This window comes from Rhinoraja longicauda, chromosome 27 (genome assembly GCF_053455715.1).
Source record: "Rhinoraja longicauda isolate Sanriku21f chromosome 27, sRhiLon1.1, whole genome shotgun sequence".
In the NCBI taxonomy this organism is placed as follows: Eukaryota; Metazoa; Chordata; class Chondrichthyes; order Rajiformes; family Arhynchobatidae; genus Rhinoraja; species Rhinoraja longicauda.
In genome coordinates this window covers 20,922,288-20,947,442 of record NC_135979.1, presented here as the reverse complement: position 1 = coordinate 20,947,442, position 25,155 = coordinate 20,922,288, and the positions used below count along the sequence as shown (strand labels likewise).

General features: G+C 40.5%; 1 protein-coding gene across 2 annotated transcripts in view; it reads left to right on the top strand.

Annotated features, from left to right (window-relative positions):
- Positions 1-25,155, top strand: part of csmd2 (CUB and Sushi multiple domains 2) — a 1,532,573-nt gene that overhangs the window by 1,140,902 nt on the left and 366,516 nt on the right. For both annotated transcript variants that reach the window (XM_078423311.1, XM_078423310.1), the window contains 5 exons: positions 4,629-4,823; positions 9,147-9,285; positions 12,288-12,475; positions 19,362-19,550; positions 20,802-20,918. In XM_078423311.1, the coding sequence (XP_078279437.1) occupies positions 4,629-4,823; positions 9,147-9,285; positions 12,288-12,475; positions 19,362-19,550; positions 20,802-20,918 (828 nt within the window). The remainder of the gene's footprint in view (positions 1-4,628; positions 4,824-9,146; positions 9,286-12,287; positions 12,476-19,361; positions 19,551-20,801; positions 20,919-25,155) is intronic.

Genomic DNA, 25,155 nt, shown 5'->3' with positions numbered 1-25,155 from the left:
CAAGCCAAACATATTTAATACTGCAAGCCAAACATATTTAATCAGTAAATATCTTAAACAATCAGTTTAAGAGATTTACTCTCTTAAACTGATTGTTTAAGAGCATATCATAGCACGTGTCAATAGAAGTGATTTGTGTTATTTTCACTGGTCACCTGCAGGGAAACAGATAGACTGTGTTCGAAAGAAAACATAGTGTCTGATTGCTGCATGGATGTTACAGTACATGGAAACAGTTTCTTTTCCCTCGATTGCTTTTTCTCTACGTCAATTTTCAAAGTAACTTTGAAGTGGTTCTCTAGTTCTTGATGGAAACCGCATAAAACAAATAGTGATCCTAGACAATAGACAATAGGTGCAGGAGTAGGCAATTCGGCCCTTCGAGCCAGCACCGCCATTCAATGTGATCATGGCTGATCATTCTCATTCAGTACCCCTTTCCTGCCTTCCCCCCATACCCCTGACTCTGCTATCCTTAAGAGCTCTATCTAGCTCTTTCTTGAATGCATTCAGAGAATTGGCCTCCACTGCCTTCTGAGGCAGAGAATTCCACAGATTCACAACTCTCTGACTGAAAAAGTTTTTCCTCATCTCCGTTCTAAATGGCCTACCCCTTATTCTTAAACTGTGGCCCCTTGTTCTGAATCCTGATTCATCAATTGTGTTATATCTGATTCAAATCATGATTACACGCATTGCAGCAGAACTACCTGTACAGGGAGTAGATGAGGGAACTGAGCACATGACCCTGAGAAGCATCAGTGTTGGATGTCAGGGTGGAGGAAATGTTCAGATCCACTGAGGACTGCTTGACAGGAAGACCAAAAGCCAGTTGCAGATGACGGCCAAGATCCAGAAGTTTTGATATGAGCTTATTTGGTGCCATGTTGATGGCTGAGCTGTAGTCAATGAATGAAGCACCTGATATAGGTCAAGCTGATCCAGAGCTGAAAATGGTGCAAAGAAGATGGCTTCCCTGTAGTTCTACTTTTCCTGTATTGTAAGTGATCTAAATTGTACATGAGGCCAGTATAGACTTGGGCCATTACCAATTGTTCATGGCATTTCATTATGGTAAATGTTAGAGTGACTGGATGGTGGTCATTGAGACAGGTCATTTTACTTTTCTTGGGGACTGGAATGATGGAGATCTCCGATAGGCGGCATGGAGGCACAGCAGTAGTGTTGCTACCTTACAGCGCTAGCAGCGCCGGAGCCCCGGGTTTGATCCCGACTATATGGAGTTTGTCTGTATGGAGTTTGCACGTTCTCCCCATGACGTGCTTGGGTTTTCTCCGAGATCTCCTCCCACACTCCAAAGACATACAGGTATGTAGGTAAATTGGCTTTGTTAATTGTAAAAATTGTCCCTCGTGTGTGTAGGATAGTGTTAATGTGCGGGGATCGCTGGTCGGCGCGGACCCAGTGGGCCGAAGGGCCTGTTTCCGCACAGTATCTCTCAAATAAACTAAACTACCTGAAGCACCCAGTAACAAGAAACATTGCTATTCACCTTCCCTTGACTTAGCTGTGGAAATCTTTTCACAACGAAAGCTGACAAAGTCATGTGCAAGCATATATTTCATAATTTGCTGGATTTCCCATTCCTTTATTTAGTTGGATATTATGGAAGTATTTGAAACATCTCTCTCTATCACATCTCCATTCCATTCTCCACAGAAAGCATAAACAGACCAGTCATCTTCAAAAGACCTCAGAATCACTGGACTGCAATGTTCATGCTTCACTGATCAACAGACATAATTGCTCCTCTCATCTGTAGCCAATGCTTGACCTGTTCCTGTTGACTACAAACTAATGATAATAATTTTTTAAAGAGACATTTTGTTTTTTGATGTTCTGTACTGAAACAGCGCCATCTCATGCATAAGCATAAGCATAAGCATATATTCGTACAGAAGGGAAAAACCTGGCAGAGGGCAGTTTCTTCAGAGTATCTGCCAAACTTTGGTGTTCATTAGCTTAGGCCCATTATGGTCGGGCTTGAGCTTCTGAGGAAGTAAACTGTGAAACGCCAGTTCCAGCAATTTGGACTGTTCATTTCATTTCAGCTCTTGCCATCAGTAAGTACATAATTTGTGCTCCTTCCCAGAATCTTAATCTGATGCCGGGTGAAACTTGATGAGTCAAATTATACTCCTTTGTGATTTCATTAAAGTAGGATTAAGCGCATGGAAGAAAAATAAGTCAATGTAAGATTATTTTTAAGAGCATGTAATTGATATGCATTTCTCTGGAAAGGATATCATGACTAGGACTTCAGTGGATGATAAAAATTGATAAACTATAATCTGGTGTCTAAGGATAAACATTTTGTAAGTGGGAAAGAATAAAATGGTGAGACTCGGAATTTTGTCAACCTCAATTGAGTGTCGCTTATACAAGTCTTCGGACTCATTAAAGGATTATTGGATGATAGATTAGTAACTGTACAGACTAAAAGCATTTTCAACTATTGAAACATGGATATCATTGAAGGTTAGTTAATACTTCACAGTCAGCTTCACACTTTTAAAATGGGGATAAATGCTCGACACAGTTGAAAGGAATCAAGAGAGAATATTTGAAAATGCTGTGAAGATCGAACAGTGAAGATGTTAAGATCATAGGGATGACTTTTATTGGGAGACCATACGGACAAGGGTTTTATATGGGCACCATGCCTAATATTTTTAAAGTCTCCTTAAAGGCAGAGATTGATGGCAGGAAGTACTTCATCTCAATCTGATAGCTCAAGGAATGTGGGCTTCACAGGCAGAGCAAACATTTAATTACTCATACCTGAATGCCCTTTGAGAAGATGGTGGTGAGCTACCCTCTTAAATTGCTGCAGCTCTTGAAGAGTAGTACATACAAAGTGCTTTATGGAAGTTCCAAGATTTTGACCCAGCAACAGTGGAGAAATGAAGATACGTTTCCTGGACAAGATGGCATGTGGTTTGGAGGGAACTTCCAGGTGGCGGTGTTCCCATCTTTTTGTCCCCTTGTCCTTCTCTCCTGTGAAGGCCCTAGGTTTGGAAAGTCCAACGACTCTTGGTGAGTTGCTGCTTCCTGAAGATAGTACATACTCTATTACTACTATGATAGAGTGAGTGAATGGTTGTGGGCCCTCTGCCTGAGATAAGGATATGACTCATGGGATTGTATTTCAATTATTTTCATGCTAGGAGTTAAAAAACGGTCATGAATAGTTACAGAATGGTATCAATTTTCATCTGAACTGCATAGAAGCGGCAAGGAATAATCTCCAAATGTTCAAACCAATGCAACAATATATATTATTCATCAAATGACTATCCAGTGGTCATCATTTACTTGGATATAAGTGATAGAATTGTAGTGAATATTTGCTGCCATGCGAGCACTTTGATAAATGGTGAAGCTATTGAGATGTGAGCAGTTTTGTATCCCATATCTGAGGAAGGATATGTTGGAGAGGGCCCAGAGGAGATTTGCAAGAATGATCCCGGGGATAATTGGGTTATTGTGTGCACAGTGTTTGAAGGCTCTGGGCCTGTACTTGCTGGAGTTTAGAAAGATGAGTGGGATAGAAACATAGAAAATAGGAGGAGGCCATTCGGCCCTTCGAGCCAGCACCACCATTCATTGTGATCATGGCTGATCATCGACAATCAATAACCCCTGCCTGCCTTCACCCCATATCAGTTGATTCCACTAGCCCCTAGAGCTCTATCTAACTCTCTCTTAAATCCATCCAGTGATTTGACCTCCGCTGCCCTCTGTGGCAGAGAATTCCACAAATTCACAACTCTCTGGGTGAAAAAGTTCCTTCTCACCTCAGTTTTAAATGGCCTCCCCTTTATTCTAAGGCTGTGGCCCCTGGTTCTGGACTCCCCCAACATTGGGAACATTTTCCCCGCATCTAGCTTGTCCAATTCTTTTATAATTTTGTATGTCTCTATAAGATCCCCTCTCATCCTTCTAAACTCCAGTGAATACAAGCCTAGTCTTTTCAATCTTTCCTCATTGAAATGTACCAAATAATGAAATAGCTGGATAGAGTGGAAATGGAGGGGATGTTTCCAGTAATGGGAGAATCTAGGGCCAGAGGGCACAGCCTTGGAGTAAAAGGTCATCCCTTTAGAATGGAAATGAGGGTGAATTTATTTAGCCAGAGGATGATGAATCTGTTGAATTCATTGCCACAGACGGGGGTGGAGGGTAAGTCATTGGGTATTTTTATTGCAGAGATAGTGGCATCAACGGTTATGGGGAGAAGGCAGGAGAATGGGGTTGAGAGAGAAAAATACATCAGCCATGATAGAATGGCAGAGCAGACTCGATGGGCTGAATTGCCTAATTCTGCTCCTATGTGTTATGAACTCTTATGTTGGCAGCTATTCATGTCTCTTTTGGTATTCTAAGATCTATGATCAAGATAATTCCAATGATATTTTAAACCTCGCTCTTCAAACTCAATGTTTAATGGGATAAATTGAAATAAGGAATACCAGATGGAATGTCATGTGGAAAAATGTTCCCTTTATTCACGAGCAGGATACTTGTTTCATTTGTTCAAATATATTATCTCTTATTGGGGGATTGTGCTTTCTGTTTTTAACATGATTGTTTTTGTAAATTTTCAGCATTCAGACACAATGAATGCCCCGATCCAGGAGTACCAGTGAATGGGAGACGTTTTGGGGAAAGTCTTCAGCTGGGAAGCACTGTGTCCTTTCTCTGTGAGGAAGGATTTCTCAAGACGCATGGATCAGAAACTATCTCATGTATCCTGAAAGATGGAAATGTGGTCTGGAACAACGCTGTACCACAATGTGAAGGTAATCCGTTTGGGGACACTATGTTTAGAAATCAGAAGAATGCAGTTATGAATGAATGAATAGGTTTATTGGCCAAGTATGTGCATATACAAGGAATGTGCCTTGGTGCTCCGCTCACAAATGACATCACAAACATACAGTTAACAATTAAGAATAAAGCATAACCACATCAAAGCAACAAGGATACAACATTACGGTCTAAACATGTGGGTGAAAATAAACCAGGGCAAAAAAGAGACTACAGACTTTGGTTATTGAGTAGAGCTACTACTCGTGGAAAAAAAAGCTGTTTTATGTCTGGCTATGGCTGCTTTGACAGTCCGGAGTCGCCTATCAGAGGGAAGTGCTTCGAAGAGTTTGTGGCCAGGGTGAGAGGGGTCAGAGATGATCTTGCCCGCTCGCTTCCTGGCCCTTGCAGTGTACAGTCCGTCAATGGGGGGAAGGTTGCAGCCAACAACCTGTGCGAACGATCCGTTGCAGCCTCCGGATATCGTGCTTGGTGGCTGAGCCAAACCAGACCATGATGGAGAAGGTGAGGACGGACTCAATGATAGCAGTATAGAATTGGACCATCATTGCCTGTTATGTGGGATTGTAGCCTTGATGAGTTCTTTCTACTTTTATTGGTAGAATCTGAAGTTTATAGTTAGATCATTTAAGACTTAGTTCAATAGAGGAAACATAGAATCATTGTATAATTGTACTGAGGTATAAAAAGATAAGTCAGCCTGTCCATGCCTTTTTATACCAATTTTAACAAAAGGCTTCACAGAAAAGTAGTAATATGTGTAAAATAAAAGCTTTGTCTCAGTTAGTTTAAACCTTGGTGGAATATTTTCAACAAATGACTTTGCTCATGAGAGGTAAAGACAGCAGTATTATTGGGAAAATTCAGGTTCATGGGTGTCAGGGGTTATGGGGAGAAGGCAGGAGAATGGAGGTAGAGATAGATCGGCCATAATTGAATGGCGGAGTAGACTTGATGGGCTGAATGGCCTAAATCTGCTCCTATCACTTATGACCTTATGACCTGACTGATATGAATCCCTAAGAAAATCTCCTCGCAGTTTGCGAAGTAGAATACAAAGAAAATGCTATTATTGCTGCGATTTCTAATGTCAGCCATGAATTATATATTTCACCTCTGGCACCATAATGCCTATTATTTATTATAAATAACTACTTTGGCTACACAGTTGCTTTTGGCCTGATGTAGGGGATGTTTATTTATAACAGTTGAGGTAAAATAAAGCAATAATGTGTCCAAAGAGTGCAATCTTTTTTTAAATGGTTAAATCTTCTTTTAACAGCAACGAGCATGTTCAGTACATTAGGGGGAATTGATTAATGGAGTGTTACTAACAGATAGTTTGATGGAATTGAGGATAGGTTGATGTGTAAATAAGTGTGCACTGGTGCATGTGCTTTGACAAAACGATTGAGACCTCAGAATAGTTATCTGAGCTGTGCAAAGCGTAATGTTATTCAGTTAACATTGTGTGGGTAACTTGAGACTGCATGCACACAAAATAAACGGCAACCTTGACACTGATTGCTTCCTGTGGATAAACTGCAATGGATCCTGTTATAAGTTAAATTAATGCACTGAACAATGTGAGGCAAATGAGATAAACACATTTCAAAGGGGGCCCCCACTGTTCCTTTTGAGTTGAACAGCAGAAAATAAGTGTTCAAATCTTCACTGTAGGATTTATCTTTTTGCAAGCTTAGTAAGCTTGAGATAATGAAAGCATCTGATTACTTGTACTGATCGTAAGCAAATTTTTCATTTTTGCCAAGTAATAATTGCATCCTGTGAAGGAGACTTACACAAACTGAGTGCCATGTACTACTCTAAATATAATCCTATGTCTACATGTGTGTGGACTTAGGTTTGTATGGCATTGTTTTATTTTTACATGCCCTGAAAAGACTGACCATGAAGCTGATTTGATTTCAAAAGCACAAACTTGACCACTGTGTTAATTTGCCAAGGAACAGGTAACTCAGCAAGATTCAAGTCTGTGATTAAATGTCATCCATTTGCACTTTGTCTTGGGTGGAGTGGCTTAATAGCATTTTTGTATCTCTATAACTAAACTTCAGTGGTCCAATGGTAGATACTGTACATTTGGAAGATATGGGCTGCATAAAATTCCTTGTGAGTTCAAGCAGAATTAAACAGGCATTTCAGTTCAATCTCTAGTGTGGCACATTGGCTCAATGGTAGAATTGCTGCCTTACAGGCCCAGAGACCCGGGTTCAATCCTGACGACAGGTGCTGTCTGTACGAGTTTGTACGTTCTCCCTGTGACTGCATGGGTTTTCTCTGGGTGCTCCGGTTTCCTCCCACACTCGAAAGATGTGCAGGTTTGTAGATTAAATGGCTGCAGTAAAATTGTCCCGAGTGTGTAGAATAGTGCTGGTGTGCGGGGATATTGCTGGTCGATGTGGACTTAGTGGCCACAGTTTCCACACTGTATCTCTGAAGTCTCTGTGATCGGGAACATTTTTAGAAACAATAATCAGAGACGGAACTATCAGCCAATTTTGCAAGTGTGGTTTCATTAGGACTTTTTAGAGGAGACCATGCTTAAATCACATTTTAATATTTTGGTGATGTAACAGAGAAGGTTGAGGAGGGAAAAGCATATATGCATTTTCAAAAGATGTTTGATAAAGTACCAAACAGTAGACTTGTAATCAAAATCATAGTTCATGGAACAAATAGATAGAAAATTGGCTCAGTGACATGAAACAGAGAATTTGGTGAATAGTTGTTGCCCAGATATGAGGGGACTGCACTGTGGAATTCCCTAAAGATCAGTAGCCAAACCACTGCTTTACATTGATGTCTCGGGCTTGGAAGTACAAAATGGTGCTGAGAAAAGAGGAAAATAATATTCGTAGCACGAGGGAAATGTTGGGTGAATGGAAGCAGAAGAATTGCTCTTGGATATAACTGGGACAGTACCAATGGGCCTAACAACCCCAATTCTTATATTAACCTTTCACTAATTATGTTGCAAAATGGTCTGGTTTATGAAGCATTGGTGATTGGCAAGTGAGTCAGTAAAAAGTAGCACTGTATATATTTAGATATCTTGATATGAACATTGTCTGGAAAAGCAAGACATCACAGACTGACAATGTTTCAAGAATGCTGGTGTGAATGTGTATACTTAAAAAACACTCAGTGGGGGTTCAATTGCTTTTAGCGAAATGTGCACATTTGTCTGAATTTGAATTATCTGTCAGAGCTCACTTTCAGCTGGGAATTCATGTTTCAACATTGCTCATTGATTATTTCCATGTAAAATATTTCAACTATTTTTATTGCTATGGTTTCTGAAGATTGTAAAACTCCGGATTATGTATTGTTATCAGAAAACAGCAAATGTGTGTTTTCCATTATCTATCTATTAGAAGGCCCTCATTTTGCATTAGTGTCAGTTGTTTTCCCATTTATCTCCACTAAAATACTGAAGCTAACAATAATTGCATGGTGGAAGATTGCTACATAACAGTCAGGGATGTGATGAAGACTAATTTGGAAATTGCCCTGTTAATTTAAAATTTATGTGTGCCATCTAAAGCTAAAACTGCAAGAGACCATTAGGTCCATTTTACCCATTTTATTTAGGCTAATCCCACAATCAAGTTTCAGTTGAGTTTATTATCACGTGTACAGTGAAATACCTTTATGCTTGCTATCCAGTCAATGAAAAGACATTACAATTGAGCCATTTACAGCGTATAGATACATGATAAGGGAATAACATTTAGTGCAAGGTAAAGCCAGCAAAGTCCAATCAAGGATAGTCCGAGGATCACCAATGAGGTTTATTTAGTTTATAGATACAGCACGGAAACAGGCCCTTCGGCCCACCGAGTCCACGCTGACAAACGATCCCCGCACATCAACACTACCCTACACAAACTAGGGACATTTTTTAAAACTTTTTTTTATACCAATCCAATTAACCTACAAACCTATATGTCTTTGGAGAGTGGGATGAAACCGAAGAGCTCAGGGAAAACCCACGCAGGTCACAGAGAGAATGTACAAACTCCATACAGCAAAGCCCCCACAGTCAGGATTGAACCTGGGTCTCTGGCACTGTGAGGCAGTAGCCCTACCACTACGCCACCGTGCCGTAGATAGTAGTTCAGGACTGCTCTCTGGTCCATGGCTTTGAGATTATGGATAAACTTGCTTCGAACAAATTCAAACAAACACTGTGTTATCCTTTCGTCTGTACATGAAAATGAGAAAATAATCGGAATCTTACTAAGTGACACTTTGTCTCTATTTCCCCACAGCGCCATGTGGAGGTCACCTGACTGCTCCAAGTGGAATGATATTATCTCCAGGTTGGCCAGGGTTTTACAAGGATTCTCTGAACTGTGTGTGGGTGATTGAAGCCGAACCAGGATACCCCATCAAAATAACCTTCGACAGGTGCTCTTCCAGCTATTATCTATTAATCTGCCCTGAGTGTATCTTAACATGTGGTGAGGTAGTGATTACGTTATAAACTGTAATAATCCAAAGGATGTCCATGTCATATTTCAGGGGTGGCCAAACTTGCTTAATGTAAGAGCCACATACGATAAAGTTCAGATGTTTGAGAGCCGCAAGATATGAACAAAAGAGCCGCAAGACATGAACTTAAATATTTTTACTAACCATGAACATTAAACTTACGTTTTATTCCAATGGGGTCTCAATTCATACCCAGTAAATAATTATAAAGCTTGAATTTTTTTCTTATATACCTTTTATATTAACTGTGATGAAAAAAGGAGCTCAGCCAACATATTTCCACGAGCCGCATATTAAAGGTCAAAGAGCCGCATGTAGCTCGTGAGCCACGGTTTGGCCACCCCTGTCATATTTAGTGGTATTTGGATCTTGGCAACACCCAACATTTATTTAGTAGCTTTCCTTCCACTTTTTATCCTTGTCCTGTGTATTCTGTTAAGGGAAAACAGTTCACAAAAAACAGTTCACTACCACCTTCTCAATGGGAATTAGGGGTGGTTATTAAATACTAGCAATACCCAGACGCCAAAAACAAATGTTAATAAAAGCTAAGGCAAATGATCCAACTCCAAACCTGCCAAGAGACGGGGAGAACCTATCGACTGATAATGCTCTCCCCTCACCTCCCCACTGCCATTTCAAGTAAATGAGCAAAATCATTAGAACGTGATGGATGATAATGTGCCAAAGCTTCCCTTTGAAGGCAAATACTTATGGGAATTATGTTATTAATTCTGCACAACGCATTGAATAGCCGGAGCATCAATAGATTGCAGCCGCATGTGATTGCGCGACTATTTTACAAACAACAGGCAGAAAAAGTATTTTGTTATATTCAAAGAAATTTCTGGATAATTGAAAGATAAAAGTCTCTTCTAGCAAGTCTCACAGATAAGTTTTCTGTCGAATTTTGACATCAGACGGAACCAGCACCTAATTAGCTTTGTACTGGCATGTTTAAGTTGCACCAGATTTTTCTGTCTTCCAACTATTCAAACGTGGTAGGAATCTTCACAGCCTAATTCAGCACTGTGATATTCTAAACAGCATTACATTAACCTGCACTCCAGTGTGTCTTATAACATAGAACGCAGAGCATGGAGCACAGAACAGTACAACACTAGAACAGGCCCTTTGGTCCACTGTGTCTGTGCCTAACATGAATCCAATTTGCCACAACCTCCAACTCTGGCAGTGCATTCTCGGCACTCACCACCGTCTGTGTAAAAAAAAATGGTCCCACAAATCTCCTTTAAACTTTGCCCCTCTCACCTCTGGTGTTTGAGTTTTCCCACCGTGGGAAAAGGTTCTGACTGTCTACCCTGTCTATGCTATTCATAATTTTATATGCTTCAATTGGGTCTCCCCACAACCTTCGGCATTCGATAGAAAACAATCCAGGTCTGTCCAACCTCTCCCTGTAGCTAATACCCCCAAATCCAGCCATCATTCTGGTAAACCTTCTCTACATCCTTACAAACAATTAAAAAAAATGAGTAGTTCACTTTTTAAAACAATTTTTATAAGTTTCAGAATGTCAAAACAGTTTGGGTTGCTCTGCCTTACAGTTGGCAAACCTAGGGATGGAACTTTGGCAGTTTTTACGCTGGCTTTAGGGGGGAGCATTTCCAAACCAGTTTCAGAGGCCCTACTGCTGCCCAGAGACAAGCGTTAGAATTCAGGAATGGTTCAACCAGGGGGGATTGCCCCTCCATTTCCAGATCTGGATCTGGCAACTGTACGGCACAGTGGCACAGCTAGAAGGGCTGTTGTCTTACGCATCAGAGACCTTGGGTTCAATCCTGAACTCAGATGCCGTTTGAGTGGAATTTGCACAATCTCCCTGCGACTATGTGGGTTTCCTCTGGGTGCTCTGGTTTCTTCCCACATCCCAGGAAGGTTAATTGCCTGCTGTATATTGTTCCTGGTGCGTTGATCAGTGGTGGAATCACCCTTACATTGTTCTTCACTTCCTTGATCGAGCCCCAAACTCCATGATCCTGACTATGGTTTAAACTCCCAATATATTAACTCCATTGGTTTTACTGAGGTTTTTCCTTTCATGCTTTGGATTGGCATTGTTCATGGTGGATTCTTTGAGGGAGCCATTCAATAAAACTGTTCAATGTTGCAGTGATAAATTTATAACTAAAATGATCATTGTTCTAGCAGGTTCAAACATCATCCAGTTTAAAAACAAATATAAACACATGATTTTTTCTAGGTACAGTGAGGAGGGGGATTAACAGTCACCAGGGGTCTACATATAATAATACATCATTATTTAAATAAGTATATCTATATGAACATATAAGGGTGAATGAGTATTTTTGTATTAATATCTGATACTTGATAAATATTGATTAGGGAATGGGGGTAAGATTAAATAAGTTCACACTTCTTCCTACTCCTTTTCGCACATGTTAAGTAATGGATGAAATTCCTTGTATTTCTTCTGTTTTTTTGTTTATTTTGTTTTTTAATTGATGTCTTTTAACATGTTCGAAATGAAATAAAATGAAATGAAATGAAAAAGGTTTCTCCCATGCCAATGCATCTATGGCCCAAAATATATTTCAAACAAAATGTGCTGCATGTATGTAAATGTATGAGGACAGAAAAACAGAACTACACAGTTAAGAAATAACCTTCAATTCAACAATCCTGTTTAAGTGTATTCTTTCAAATATTTTGTCATTTGCACACTACTCATTTAACTCAAAACTGGCTCTTTGAAATATTGCTTTGGCAGTATCATTAATGAGCTTGGGTCCAGGTGTACCAACTTCATCAGTTACATTACTCGAGGGTCTCAACCCGAAACGTTACCTACTCATTTTCTCCAGAGATGCTGCTTGACCCGCTGGTTTATTCCAGCTTTTTGTGTCTATCTTCCAATATACTCGTTCTTTTTCCAGATTTAAAACCGAAGTCAACTACGACACCTTGGAGGTCCGTGATGGAAGATCGTACTCTTCACCGCTCATAGGACTCTACCATGGTACACAAGTACCTCAATTTCTGATCAGCACCAGCAACTATATTTACCTCCTATTCTCTACTGACAAGAGCCACTCAGATGTAGGGTTCCAAATTCGTTTTGAAAGTAAGTTGCCTAGCTTTTCGGTCTATAGCTATGGATCCTGGATGATGACAGCCATCAGTGCTTTCACGAAGATGCTGATCACAGATGTGGCCTCACCAGACAGTAATGCCTTGATGATCAATTTATGCTTTGGTTTTACCAAGGAAACACTCCCATGCATTGATTATATTCATGAATATCTACCCTGGTGTGATTTGGTGTGAGTGCAGTGAACAGGTTCAGTGGTCCTATCTACATATTCCATAGTTGCCTTGTGGTGGGAACTGATTATTGTAATCCTTGATAAATCCATTTACATGCAGTTCTGATGAAAGGGGGATTACTGATGGGAACCAAGTACCCATTGAAAGAAAGATGCTGCAGCATTGGAAATCTTTCAGAAACACTAGGATCCTGGCATAACTCAAACTGCGGAGACCAACTATGAAACTGGATTGGAGAATGGTGGTGGGGGCACAAAATATCTTCAATGTGATAATAATACAGCGAAGCATTAGAATAAATAAAAAATCTAACCCGAGCGCAGAAGAAAGATGAGCATCTTGTGAACTAAATCTTATGCATGGTAAAGTTGAACCACCAATCCTCTTTTATATTGCAATTTACCCTTCCAAGCCTGCTCCAACACTATCAGATTTTTACAATCAGCACAATAATAACACATCACATTAACTTAAACATAAGATCACATACAGGCCTACCATTTCCAGTGTTACAATGAAAATAAATTGCCACTGTTTCTAAATATATTTTTTTCATTTCACCATATAAAAGCCTACACCCTACACATCTTTAATTTCACCATATAACCCTACACACCTTTCAGTTCACCATATAAAAGGTGTGCCAGTCTGTAGACTTCCGTAGTCTTAATGTAATGACAGATGTTCACATATTACTATCGTTTAGACTGAGGGAAACATTGATTGTGTCATATTCACACCTCCCATGTGTCCCAAGAAAGAGTTAGCTTATCATGACAACTATTTTTACAACTTGCATGACATCACAAGTTATGATTGTGGGTGGATGAAATTACAGTAAAGTAGCGTTTAGGCGGTGGGTTGAGTTCTCTGAAAGGTGCAAGTGAATCAATTTAGTTCTCAGAAGGGGCAGCACAGTGTAAGTGGAGGTACAGTGACGTAGTGGTGGAGCTGCTGCATTACAGTGCCAGAGATCCAGGTTTGACCCTGATTACGGGTGCCATCTGTACGGAGTTTGTACGCTCTCCCTATGACCACGTGGGTTTTCTCCAGATGCTCTGGTTTCCTCCCACATTCCAAAGACGTACAGGTTTGTCGGTTAATTGGCTTTGGTAAAATTGTAAATTGTTCCTAGTGTGTAGGATAGGGTTATCGTATTGGGTGATAGCTGGCCAGTGAGGACTTGGTGGGTTGAAGGGCCTGTTTCCGCACTGTATCTCTAAAATCCAAAGACTAAAGTCTAACAATCCAGTTGGTAAGTTTCATACCCATTTATTTCTGGTGTTTCTCCTACATTTTCAGGTTTTAAATATCATGTTTCAATATTGACAATGGTGAGAATTATGTTTATTACCATGGCCAACAGGTCCAGAACATATAGATTAACGTCACCGATTACCCTCATTGAAATTTTTGCAGTTGCCGCCATGCCTTCATATAAGCAATTATCTCTCAGGTCACAATTATTAACTTAACTTTGGGATAGCCACAGAGAAGATGAATTTGTCTGTTCCTCGAGTCTGCACACTGAGAACTCAGATGGACAGGTACATAGATAGGGAAGGTTTAGAGGGATAGGTGGGACTAGTGAAGGTGGGGCATTTTGGTCGGCATGGGCAAGTTGGGTCGATGGCCCTGTTTTGTTGTTGCATGACTGTACCACAAGCCTCCACAACCATCAGAGAACCTAGTTTCTGGGTACAAATCATGGTTCATTTGCTACTAACTCATGAGAGTGTAGATAAATAGCTTTCACTTTTTGACCCTGGTCAAGATGATATTGAAAGACATCTTGTCACCAGATTTGCCCTATCTGCTGGACATTATGTAAGGAATATAATGCGCAATTATTTTTATTTGATGCGAGATAAAGGTTCTTACTGCAGCTTCTGAAAACTGACACCGGCCCTGAGTCCCAGCCATCTTGGTGGTTACAAAGTGCGAGAGAGAACAAGACCAGTTCCTTGCCTCAGTGAACCTCCCTCCCTCTCATTGTCAATCAGTCTTTGCATTTAACCTGCTACATGAGACATGAAGAAACTTCCCTGACATGCTGTCTCTGCATCTGTCATCTTTGGTCCTTGATATCTGTAATGAATTTCATATGCTGCATGACAAGAGATGTGCGCGGTTTAATCTGTGCTTGTCCTTCAGAGGAATCTATTTGATAAATCAAAAATAATGGACAGCATCAGATCTAATAACCTCACAGTGTATCATTCTGGTCCTCTCTGCTGCCATGACAACCACCCCTATCTTTAAATAGCTAATCTCAATTCAGGATTCAATGTAATTATTTTGAAGGAATCATATAGAAACCATTCACTTCAGGCCAAGAACTGAACAGAAATTTAGTTACATGTTTTTTTTCCAAGAATTGTGCAATTGAAAATCACTTATTTCTGGAGTAAACCATTGCTGTTCGCAGTGAAAATTTGACTGGGTGCTTCCTGGCTTCCAGGCATCAGTTACTGTTGCCTCTTTCACACGATTTCCCAATCAGTCACAAGCAGAATGATTTCCTTCCCTCTGAAGTGTTCCTTATCAAGGAAGGGGGAACATTGTGCACATTGTCATCGAGGGCACCCATGTTTGGACACTCAGAGCTTACACCAACCATGCATGACAGCATGGACCACTCATTGCAGTGCTCGACTGGGAACTATGACATTAAATAATTATTTTTATTCTCCTTCCACCTCCATCGTGAACTAACTATCCCCCTCATCGGGCTGCACAACCCCAGTCTGTGTCCCCAGACTCTATCAAACCTCAACCGTTTAGTTTAGTTTAGTTTAAAGATACAGCGTTGGCACAGGCCCTTCAGCCCACCGATCCCTGCACATTAACACTAACCTACACACACTAGGGACAATTTTTCATTTACACCAAGCCGATTAACCTACAAACTTATACATCTTGGAGGAAACCGAAGATCTCGGAGAAATCCCACGCAGGTCACGGAGAGAACATACAAACTCTGTACAGTCAAGCACCACTAGTCAGGATCAAAAATGGGTTTCTCGCGCTGAAAGGCATTAGCTCTACTGCTGTGTCATCGTGCCGCCCCTACTCCATGTCCAAACCAAGATGCTTCCAATCTTAATTCTGAACCCAATACCACAAGTAACATTTTTGTTTCTTTTCATTCTGTTCCTCTTCATACCAAATGTCATTCTTCCATTTGCTTGCTCCCAATCCTACAACTAAGTGGGATTCAATCACCACCTACATATCACCCTCGCCAGATGCCCAGATCCCACCACAGTATTGGCCTTTGCACCTAAGCCCCAGAAAACGCCATATGCCAATGTCCTGTGTTAGATCTTACTCCATACCAAATGTTCAGATCCAAGGCCAAGTCAATGGACATTTTTAAGATGGAGATTGACAGATTCTTGGTTAGTAATGGTGTCAGTGGTTACAGAGCAAAGGCAGGAAAATGGGGTTGAGAGGGAAAGATAGGTCACCCATGATTGAATGGCGGGGTAGACTTGATGGGCCAAATGGCCTAATTCTGCTCCTACAATTTATTAACTTATGAGTGTCATTGCTCACCATCTTTGTCACCACCCCAACTACCCCTCCAACACAACACTGGTTCTGATCAAAACTGTGGTGACCGACCTCTAACTCTTGGCCTCAGGAAAGGACAGGATCATTTTGGTGACAGTAATGTGCAGCTGACATCTTCCATCTTGTGGTAATGCACAACATGGTCTTTGGGAGATACTGCTGCACGGTGGCACGGTAGCACAGCGGTAGAGTTGCTGCTTTACAGCGAATGCAGCGCCGGAGACTCAGGTTCGATCCTGACTACGGGTGCTGCACTGTAAGGAGTTTGTACGTTTTCCCCGTGACCTGCGTGGGTTTTCTCCGAGATCTTCGGTTTCCTCCCACACTCCAAAGACGTACAGGTATGTAGGTTAATTGGCTGGGTAAATGTAAAAATTGTCCCTAGTGGGTGTAGGATAGTGTTAATGTACGGGGATCACTGGGCGGCACGGACTTGGAGGGCCGAAAAGGCCTGTTTCCGGCTGTATATATATGATATGATATGATATGATATTCTGACGCATCTGTTATTAATGGTTACTCTCCATTTTCTAAGTGGTAATTTCCTTTGGTTGGTAAGAAGTACCTATTTTGTTTAACGTGCCAAATGTAATGTAGCGCTGGACAATAAGTTTAAATTATATGCAATTATCTTGCAGAATTTTACATAAACAATCAGGGAAGACCAAGCTTCTGTTCAACGTTGCGTTTTGATAAGGGAATCTATTAAAAAGAACAGGAAATTACACTGTTGAAAAAAATATATTTTTCTTTCAACAGTCACAGAGCTTTCAAAATATCTTATCCACATGAGCAATAAAGGTGCCCCAGAGATTCTATTCTTGCAGTCACAATGTAAATCAAGGAAAATAATTACTTTTACTTGCAATAAAGTGCAAAATGAGTTTATATTGATTTGTACTCAATTTCCTTTGAATGCCAGGATTTTTAAGGCTACAATGAACATAATCATTTAAATCAGCAATAAAACAAACACAATGAATAGACAATCACAACAGACAAAGCCACACAGAATGGTCCGCATTATTGTGTATCAAGGCTCAATCTGTAAATCAATTTAAATCAGCCAAAGGCAAAATGGGACAAACACCAGAAGTTTGAAATCAAACAAAGAATACTGGAAATACAGCAGTCCATGCAACATCTGTGGAGAGATAAGTAAAACGAGAATTTGCTGACGTCCAATTTCAATATGGAAAAGTTTCAGTGAGAGGGAGAGGAGGTGGAGAGACCAAATGGTTAGGTCCATGCATGGGCAGTAAATCTTGAATGGCAAAATGAGATACAAAGGCTATTGAATATCAACGGGTATATGAACTCACTGTTAACTTATTATTCTATCCTCCTGTAGCAATTCAGAGGGCACTGCATAATGAAAAAGACATAGGTTTAAGGTGAATGGGGAAAGATTTAATAGGAATCCGAGGGGTAACCTTTTCACACAATGGTTGGTGGGTGGATGGAATGAGCTGCTGGAGGAGGTAGTTGAGGCAGGGACAATTGCACCATTTAAAAACAAATAGACAGGTACATGGATAGCACAGGTTTAGAGGGAAGCATAGGCAGGTGGGACTCGTGCAGATGGGACATGTTGGTCGGTTTGCGCAAGTTGGGCCGAAAGGCCTGTTTCCACGCTGTATGACACTATGACATTTTAATCAAGAATTGGATTTTAAAGGAATTGTGCTATTTTGACGATTATATGATCCCCAATTATCAGAGAATCAAGCATGTAAAATCAAGTACCAAGAAATTCAGTTACACAATGCTTTTTTTTTTCTTTCCATTTGTGAAGTAATTTGGAAAATTACTAGGAAAATTAAATCATATATTTCATTGGTTGCTTATTAGGACTCCAAAAAGGCTGTACAGCCATTTATAACTCACAACAGTGCAATCCCATAAGTTTCATTCATTCCCCCTCCCCCAACCCCTGCCTTATTTCCCAGTTGCTCTGCAAGCTATTCTCTCTCATATGCCCGTGAACTTCTCAGGAATGATATACAGTTTGTATTTCACCTGCTGGCATATCTTTGCGACAAAATAGGGAGAAAATTGGAGCATTTGGTGGAAACTGCATCCTGTGCACCCAAACTCAGGATCAAGTCTAGGTCATGAAGCTGTGATGCAGCACAACTAACTGTTATCGTGTTTCTACCCTTCAGTGTTTGGGGCACAGGGAAGATGTCATTCCCCATGAAGCAGAACCCTTGAAGCACTGCAGTGGAACATGGACTACGTTGTTGGGCAATCCCTGGGCAGCCAGCCCTGATTAGTGCAGCAATAAACGGGGACACCTGCATACAAGTGCACCATCCACCTACAACTTCCCTTCACTTGCCCCAATTTCCAAGTGAATTCCCTATTCCCCTGAACTGCGGCATTCCCATCCCAGCTCCACAAGTCTTTATCTCTCCAGCCTACCTCCTGGCCTCCAATCCCTCTTCACCCCCCAACAACTTTGCCACAGTCGTCCCTGCTCACTGTTACCACAATGTGGCAACAACAGTCCTCCCACTCACATTTGGAGAGGTGCCAGTGATCCCTCCGACCATTCTCAGTCACAATTGAATTTCATGTCTTGTCCCATGAATTCTCCCATTGCCCTTTAAAGGCATTCGCTGGGAACAACTTGTGAATGAAAATAAGGTCAACCCACCAACCAAATGTATGGCATTTGTTTCAGAAGACCATGGCAGGATGTACTTTGATTACATAGCATGTAAACATGTTTTTGAATGCAACTATAAAGATATAACATTGACCTTTTCATCAAGGAATTAATAAAATAAAAGAGTTAATTTGATTGAAAGATATTGACCTGATCAAAAGTACAAAATTAATAGCATATTTTTATGTTTCTACCAGTAAATCTACTTTGTTTTCAGGTAGAATCCTTCTTCAGCAATGTGGTGTCCACAAACTCTTCAAACTTTGCTTTGTTTTCCAGTCATTCTCCATAAACAAGAGATGTGCTTTATATACATTTAGTTTGCCATCCTTCTCAAAATGCACTTTTATTGATAATAGCCCATGTAGAGACATCAAGATTATCACTTTTTCAAAATCAATAACCTCCTTATCATGTTCTTTTGTTATGTTTTCAGGTGTTAAACTACAATCTGATTCTTGTTTGGATCCTGGAATTCCTGTAAATGGCCTGAGGCATGGAAATCTCTTCTATATTGGATCTTCTGTGACCTTTGGTTGTGACTCAGGATACACCCTCAGTGATGATGAAGTGCTTGTTTGTGAACCCAATTACCAATGGAGTCGTGCTTTGCCCAGCTGTGAAGGTATTGCTTCCTTCTTCCGAGTTGCGGTGTGGGTTAGAATCTCGGCAAGCACTTTCGCAAGGGATGTCATTCTTGGCTGGTTGCTTGGGAAGAGGGAAGACAGCGAGAAATTTTTGTTGTAAATTTCACCACCTGCAAAACCTAAGGAATTATATTAATGGCATGGAAACAAAAATGTACAGATAAAACTCTCGTCCTCTACTTATTGGATGAGGTATCGAATTACATGGGACCAGACTTCGACAGACGGGATGGGAGGAAGTGTAGGAAAATAACTGCAGATGCTGGTACAAATCAAAGGTATCACAAAACGCTGGAGTAACTCAGCAGGTCAGGCAGCATCTCAGGAGAGAAGGAATGGGTGACGTTTCGGGTCGAGACCCTTCTTCAGGATGGGAGGAAGTGATAGATTTGAATGATGGGAATTCAGGTGACTCTTTAAGAAAAAAAATATGATTCCTCTTTAAAAAATCCACCCTTGTAAGTGGTTTAAAAAAAAAATAGGGAACATGCTGCAATATTGTTTTTGAGCGGATAATCCCTAGTTCTTTGAATTGATGTGTGGACTTTTCCTATGATGAGGAGAGAACTTTGAAATACATTTTCTGCGTCTCTGGGGCATGTATCTGCGGTGTTATTGCTTTGGCATTCTCAGAGACATTGCATTCCTTTCTGGGGTTAATAAAATAGCTCCTCTAGCAAGGAGGGAGGATATTTCTTTTTTTTTTCTGCACTCTGATAAGATTTTTACGTTGAGATTGGTTCCAGTCAAACTGAGCAGCTCTTCATAAATTTCTCATTAAGTGAATCAGTTGAATCTTATCACTGCCAAATTCTGAAAAGCATCCTTAAATAATATATATAAAGATTAGTAATAAAGTGTGGATACCAGTGAGTTTAAAATGCCCAAAATATTAAGTATTTAAAAAAATGTTTGGTATTGAACAAATAATTTGGGTTAATTGACTTGATGATTTTATTCACTCTACCTGTTTATATCCAATGTAGCAATAACTTAAATCTAATCCACCAATAAGCCTCTGTCAGAAAACCTTTCCCACAGGAAGCATTAGTTTGCATGTAATGGAAATTCTGATTAAATCTTAAACTGACAAATTGTTCCAGTGAGATTATTGTATAAATGCTGTAAAGTATACCACGTCTGAGATCATTTTCACAGTTTAAAGCATCTAAGAAGGGTTGCGTCGGTAAATAGGGAGAACTCTGAACCTGTTTCTCTTAATGTTTTAGCTTTGTGTGGAGGCTATATCCGTGGATCAAGTGGAACTATCCTGTCTCCTGGCTTTCCCGACTTTTATAGGAATTCTCTGAATTGCACTTGGACAGTGGAGACATCCCATGGCAAAGGTAACATTTATGTTCTTCAGCATCCTCTGGGAAATGTTAGGAAGTTGGAATTGCATTCAAGAGAGAACTAGATAGAGCTCTTAAGGATAGCGGAGTCAGGGGGTATGGGGAGAAGGCAGGAACGGGGTACTGATTGAGAATGATCAGCCATGATCACATTGAATGGCGGTGCTGGCTCGAAGGGCTGAATGGCCTCCTCCTGCACCTATTGTCTATTGTTTATTGTCTATTGATCCACATTTCACAAAGCAAGATCCCGCAGGATGTTAGAATTGACTGTTGTTGTTACTGTAATTTGAATGGTAAGATTGCTTCATTGAGATGTCTCTGTTGCTCTATTTTTTTCAAATGCATATTGACAACACTATTTTGTCTAACTAATTGGAGGTTGGATGCCATTTAACAAGTAGTCTATTGTAATTCAAAGTCTACCAAAATGCCCTTAATCTGGCATTCCTGGGATTTTGATGGATCCAGACATGCAGATTTTCCAGACTATTGGATATGATTCCTGTTAATATCTAGCGCATTATAAACAATTTATTTTTGGTGATGTGCAGTATTACAATAAATTTCCCAGCAAATCCTTTATGTTTAAAGGGAATCCAGGAATTTAAACCCTGGTTATTTTAAGGAGAATGGAGAAAATCTGATCCCAGTGCGTAAGGAGTGCGGGAATTGAGGCCTCGTTCAATGAAAGAGCGCGCCGGAAGTGGTGGTCGGGCAAGTCGTAAGGCACTGTGGGAACCAGGGCCCCAAAGAATTGGAAGGCAGTGAAGTGAAACTTCACCTGATGATTCCAAGTCCAGGGATTTCAGAGTGGTCAGTTATCAGAGTTTTGGTGTGTTCAAGAAGAAAAAAAAAACCATTCCAAGTAAAAGCAGGAAAGTGAAGCTGTTGACTCACTCAACCACAGTCCGATTGATGAAGACAGGTTCATAGTTCCCTGGTCTTCCCTTTCTGCAGTCACCAATCTCATCCTTGGTCTTGCTAACATTGAGAGCAAGATAGTCATTCTGGCAACTTTCAATTGGATTATCATTCCTTCTCCAGTACTCTGATTCATTGTTACCAATGAAGGCGGTATTATTGCTGAATTTAAAGATGACATTGGAGCAGTTTCTGGCGATACAGTCGTGTGCATATGGGCAGAGTAGAGTAGGGGACTGAGTACGCAGCCTTCAGGTGCTCCTGTGTTGATGGCTATTGAGGAGGAAGTGTTGGTGCCAATTTGTACTGATTGCAGTGTGCTGATGAGGAAATCGAGGTTTCAATTACATTGGAATGAACAGAGATACAGTTCTCTAATGTTTGACAATAGTTTTGAAGAGAATGATGGTGTTGAACACCAAGTTGAAGAACAGCCTTATGTACATATATAGTTATAGTTAGTTATAGTTAGTTAGTTTCAATTTAGAATTTCAATTTTAGAATATATTATGTATAAAAATTTTATGCCATTGAATTTCAATTTAGAATATATTACATATGAAATTATTGCATGTTTACTACATTACTGGTGTGGTAGGAAAAGTCTCAAGTCACTAGAAGTTCCAAGCCTCCAAACAATACCAGAAGTGCATTTGTTATGTGCGCAGATTGACTGCGATGACAACTTTATCATGGCCCAAACTCAAAGGCCCAAACTCAATAGCCAATGCAGTCCCTTTGACCATTTTTTTGCAATCCTCATGATAAACAGAACTTTATTTCCTCTGGTGGAGCTGAACTTTGGTTATTGGTGAGGCCATATTTGGGAACAAGATATTGGTGAGGCTATATTTGGAGTATTGTGTTACGTTTTGGTCACGCTATTGTAGGAATGATGTTAAATTGGAAAGGGTGCAGAGAAGATTTACGCGGATGTTGCCAGGACTCGAGGGCCTGAGCTCTCAGTAGAGGTTGAGTATGTTGGGACTTTAATAATTGGAATGCAGGGGGATGAGGGTTAATTCTATCCAGGTGTATAAGATCATGAGAGGAATAGATAGTATAAATGCACAGAATCTTTTACCCAGGGCAGGGGAATCAAGAACTATAGGACATAGGTTTAAGGCGAGAGGGGAAAGATTTAATTGGAATCCGAGGGGCAACTTTTTCACACCAAGGTGGGTATATGGAACAAGCTGCCAGAGCAGGTAGTTGATTGAATTGAATAGTTTTTATTAGCCAAGTATGTATACATACAAGGAATTTGCCTTGGTGCTTTGCTGCAAGTAACAGCATGACATACAGTAAACAATTAAGAATAAAACATTATAATTTACACGTGTGAAGAATGAAATAAAATACTAGAGCAAAAGGAGACTACAGATTTTTGGTTGTTGAGTAGAGCTACTGCTCGTGGGAAAAAAAAGCTGTTTTTATGTCTGGCTGTGACAGTCCGGAGTTGCCTTCCAGAGGGAAGTGCTTCAAAGAGTTTGTGGCCAGGGTGAGAGGGGTCAGAGATGATCCTACCCACTCGCTTCCTGGCCCTTGCAGTGTACAGTTCGTCATTGGGGGGAAGGTTGCAGCCAACAACCTTCTCGGCTGAGGCAGGGACATGGGGAGGAAAGGTTTGGAGGGTTATGGGCCAAATGCAGGCAGGTGGGTCTATTGTGGATGGGGCATCTTGTTCAATGTGGGCAAGCTGGGCCAAAGGGCCTGTTTCCATGCTGTCTGACTCTGACTTGATTTTGTTAACATTTCCCATGATTGCTGTGAAAAACAAACTTGCAAGTAAATATGGCCATAGAACCTGATCAAGAATCTGATTGCAAGACCAGATCTTGTGGTGCTGGTCATTATATTTGTTTGCGGTGGAGAATTTGTTTGCAGTGGAGAATTTGTTTTTGTTTTGCTTTGAACCTCCTCCTCTCCATTTCAAACAAAAGATTATGACCTTCAGCCTGGGGAGAAGGATTTTTCATGGCGAAGTCAATTAACAAGTAGAAGAATAAATCAGGTTAATGCCTTTCTATCTGAAAGCCCATTGCAGCCAATGGAGTTTCTTTAAATCCATTGTGGAATGTTGGAAACAAGGCAGAGAATTTCAATACAGTACAGTCCTTCAAATTGTAATTAATTCATAACCAGCTAATCTTTCTTAAATGTGTGGATAAAAATTGAGCAAGAAACTGTGGAGAGTTCATTTTGCTGTTCTTTATAATTCAATGCATATGGGACATACAGGACAAGAAAACAAACCTGAAAGCTTTGTGCCTTAATGCGAGGAGCATTCGTAATAAGGTGGATGAATTGGTGGTGCAGTTAGTAGTTGAGGAAGATGATATAGTTGGAATTACGGAGACATGGCTCCAGGGTAAACATGGCTGGGAGCTAAACATGCAGGGGTATTCGATATTCAGGAAGGACAGACAGAAAGGAAGAGGAGGTGGGGTGGCATTGCTGGTTTAGGACGAGATTAATTCAATAGCAAGGAGACACATTAGCATGGATACTGTAGAATCGGTATGGGTTGAACTGCGAAATAGCCAAGGGCAGAAAACGCTTGTTGGAGTTGTATACAAACCACCAAACAGCAGTAGGGAGGTTGGGGACAGCATCAAGCACAAAATTAGGGATGTGTGTAGCAAAGGTACAGCAGTTATCATGGGCAATTTTAATCTACATATAGATTGGGCCAACCAAATTGGTAGCAGCGCTGAGGAGGAGGATTTCCTGGAATGTATACAGGGTAGTTTTTTAAACCAATATGTAGAAGAACCGATTGGAGAACAGGCCATCCTTGACTGGGTTTTGTGTAATGAGGAAGGATTAGTTCAGCGATCTTGTTGTGCAAAGCCCAGTGGGCAACAGTGACCATAATATGGTGGAATTCTGCATTAGGATGGAGAGTGACACGGTTAATTCAGAGACTAGGATCCTGAACTTAAAAAAAGGAGACTTTGAAAGTATAAGATGGGAATTGGCTAGGATAGACTGGCAAATTTTACTTAAAAGGTTGACGGTGGAGATGTAATGGCAAAGAATTTAAGACCGCATGGATGAACTCCAAAAACAGTTCATCCCCGTCTGGCGAAAAAGTAAAATGTGGAAGGCGGCTCAACCGTGGATAACAAAGGAAATCAAAGATAGTGTTAAATCCAAGGAAAAGGCATGTAAATTGGCCAGAGGAAGCATCAAAACGGAGAACTGAGAGAAATTTAGAACTCAACAGAGGATGACAGAGGGGTTAATTAAGAGGGGGAAAAAGATCATGAAAGAAAGCTTACAGTGAATATAAAACTGACTCTAA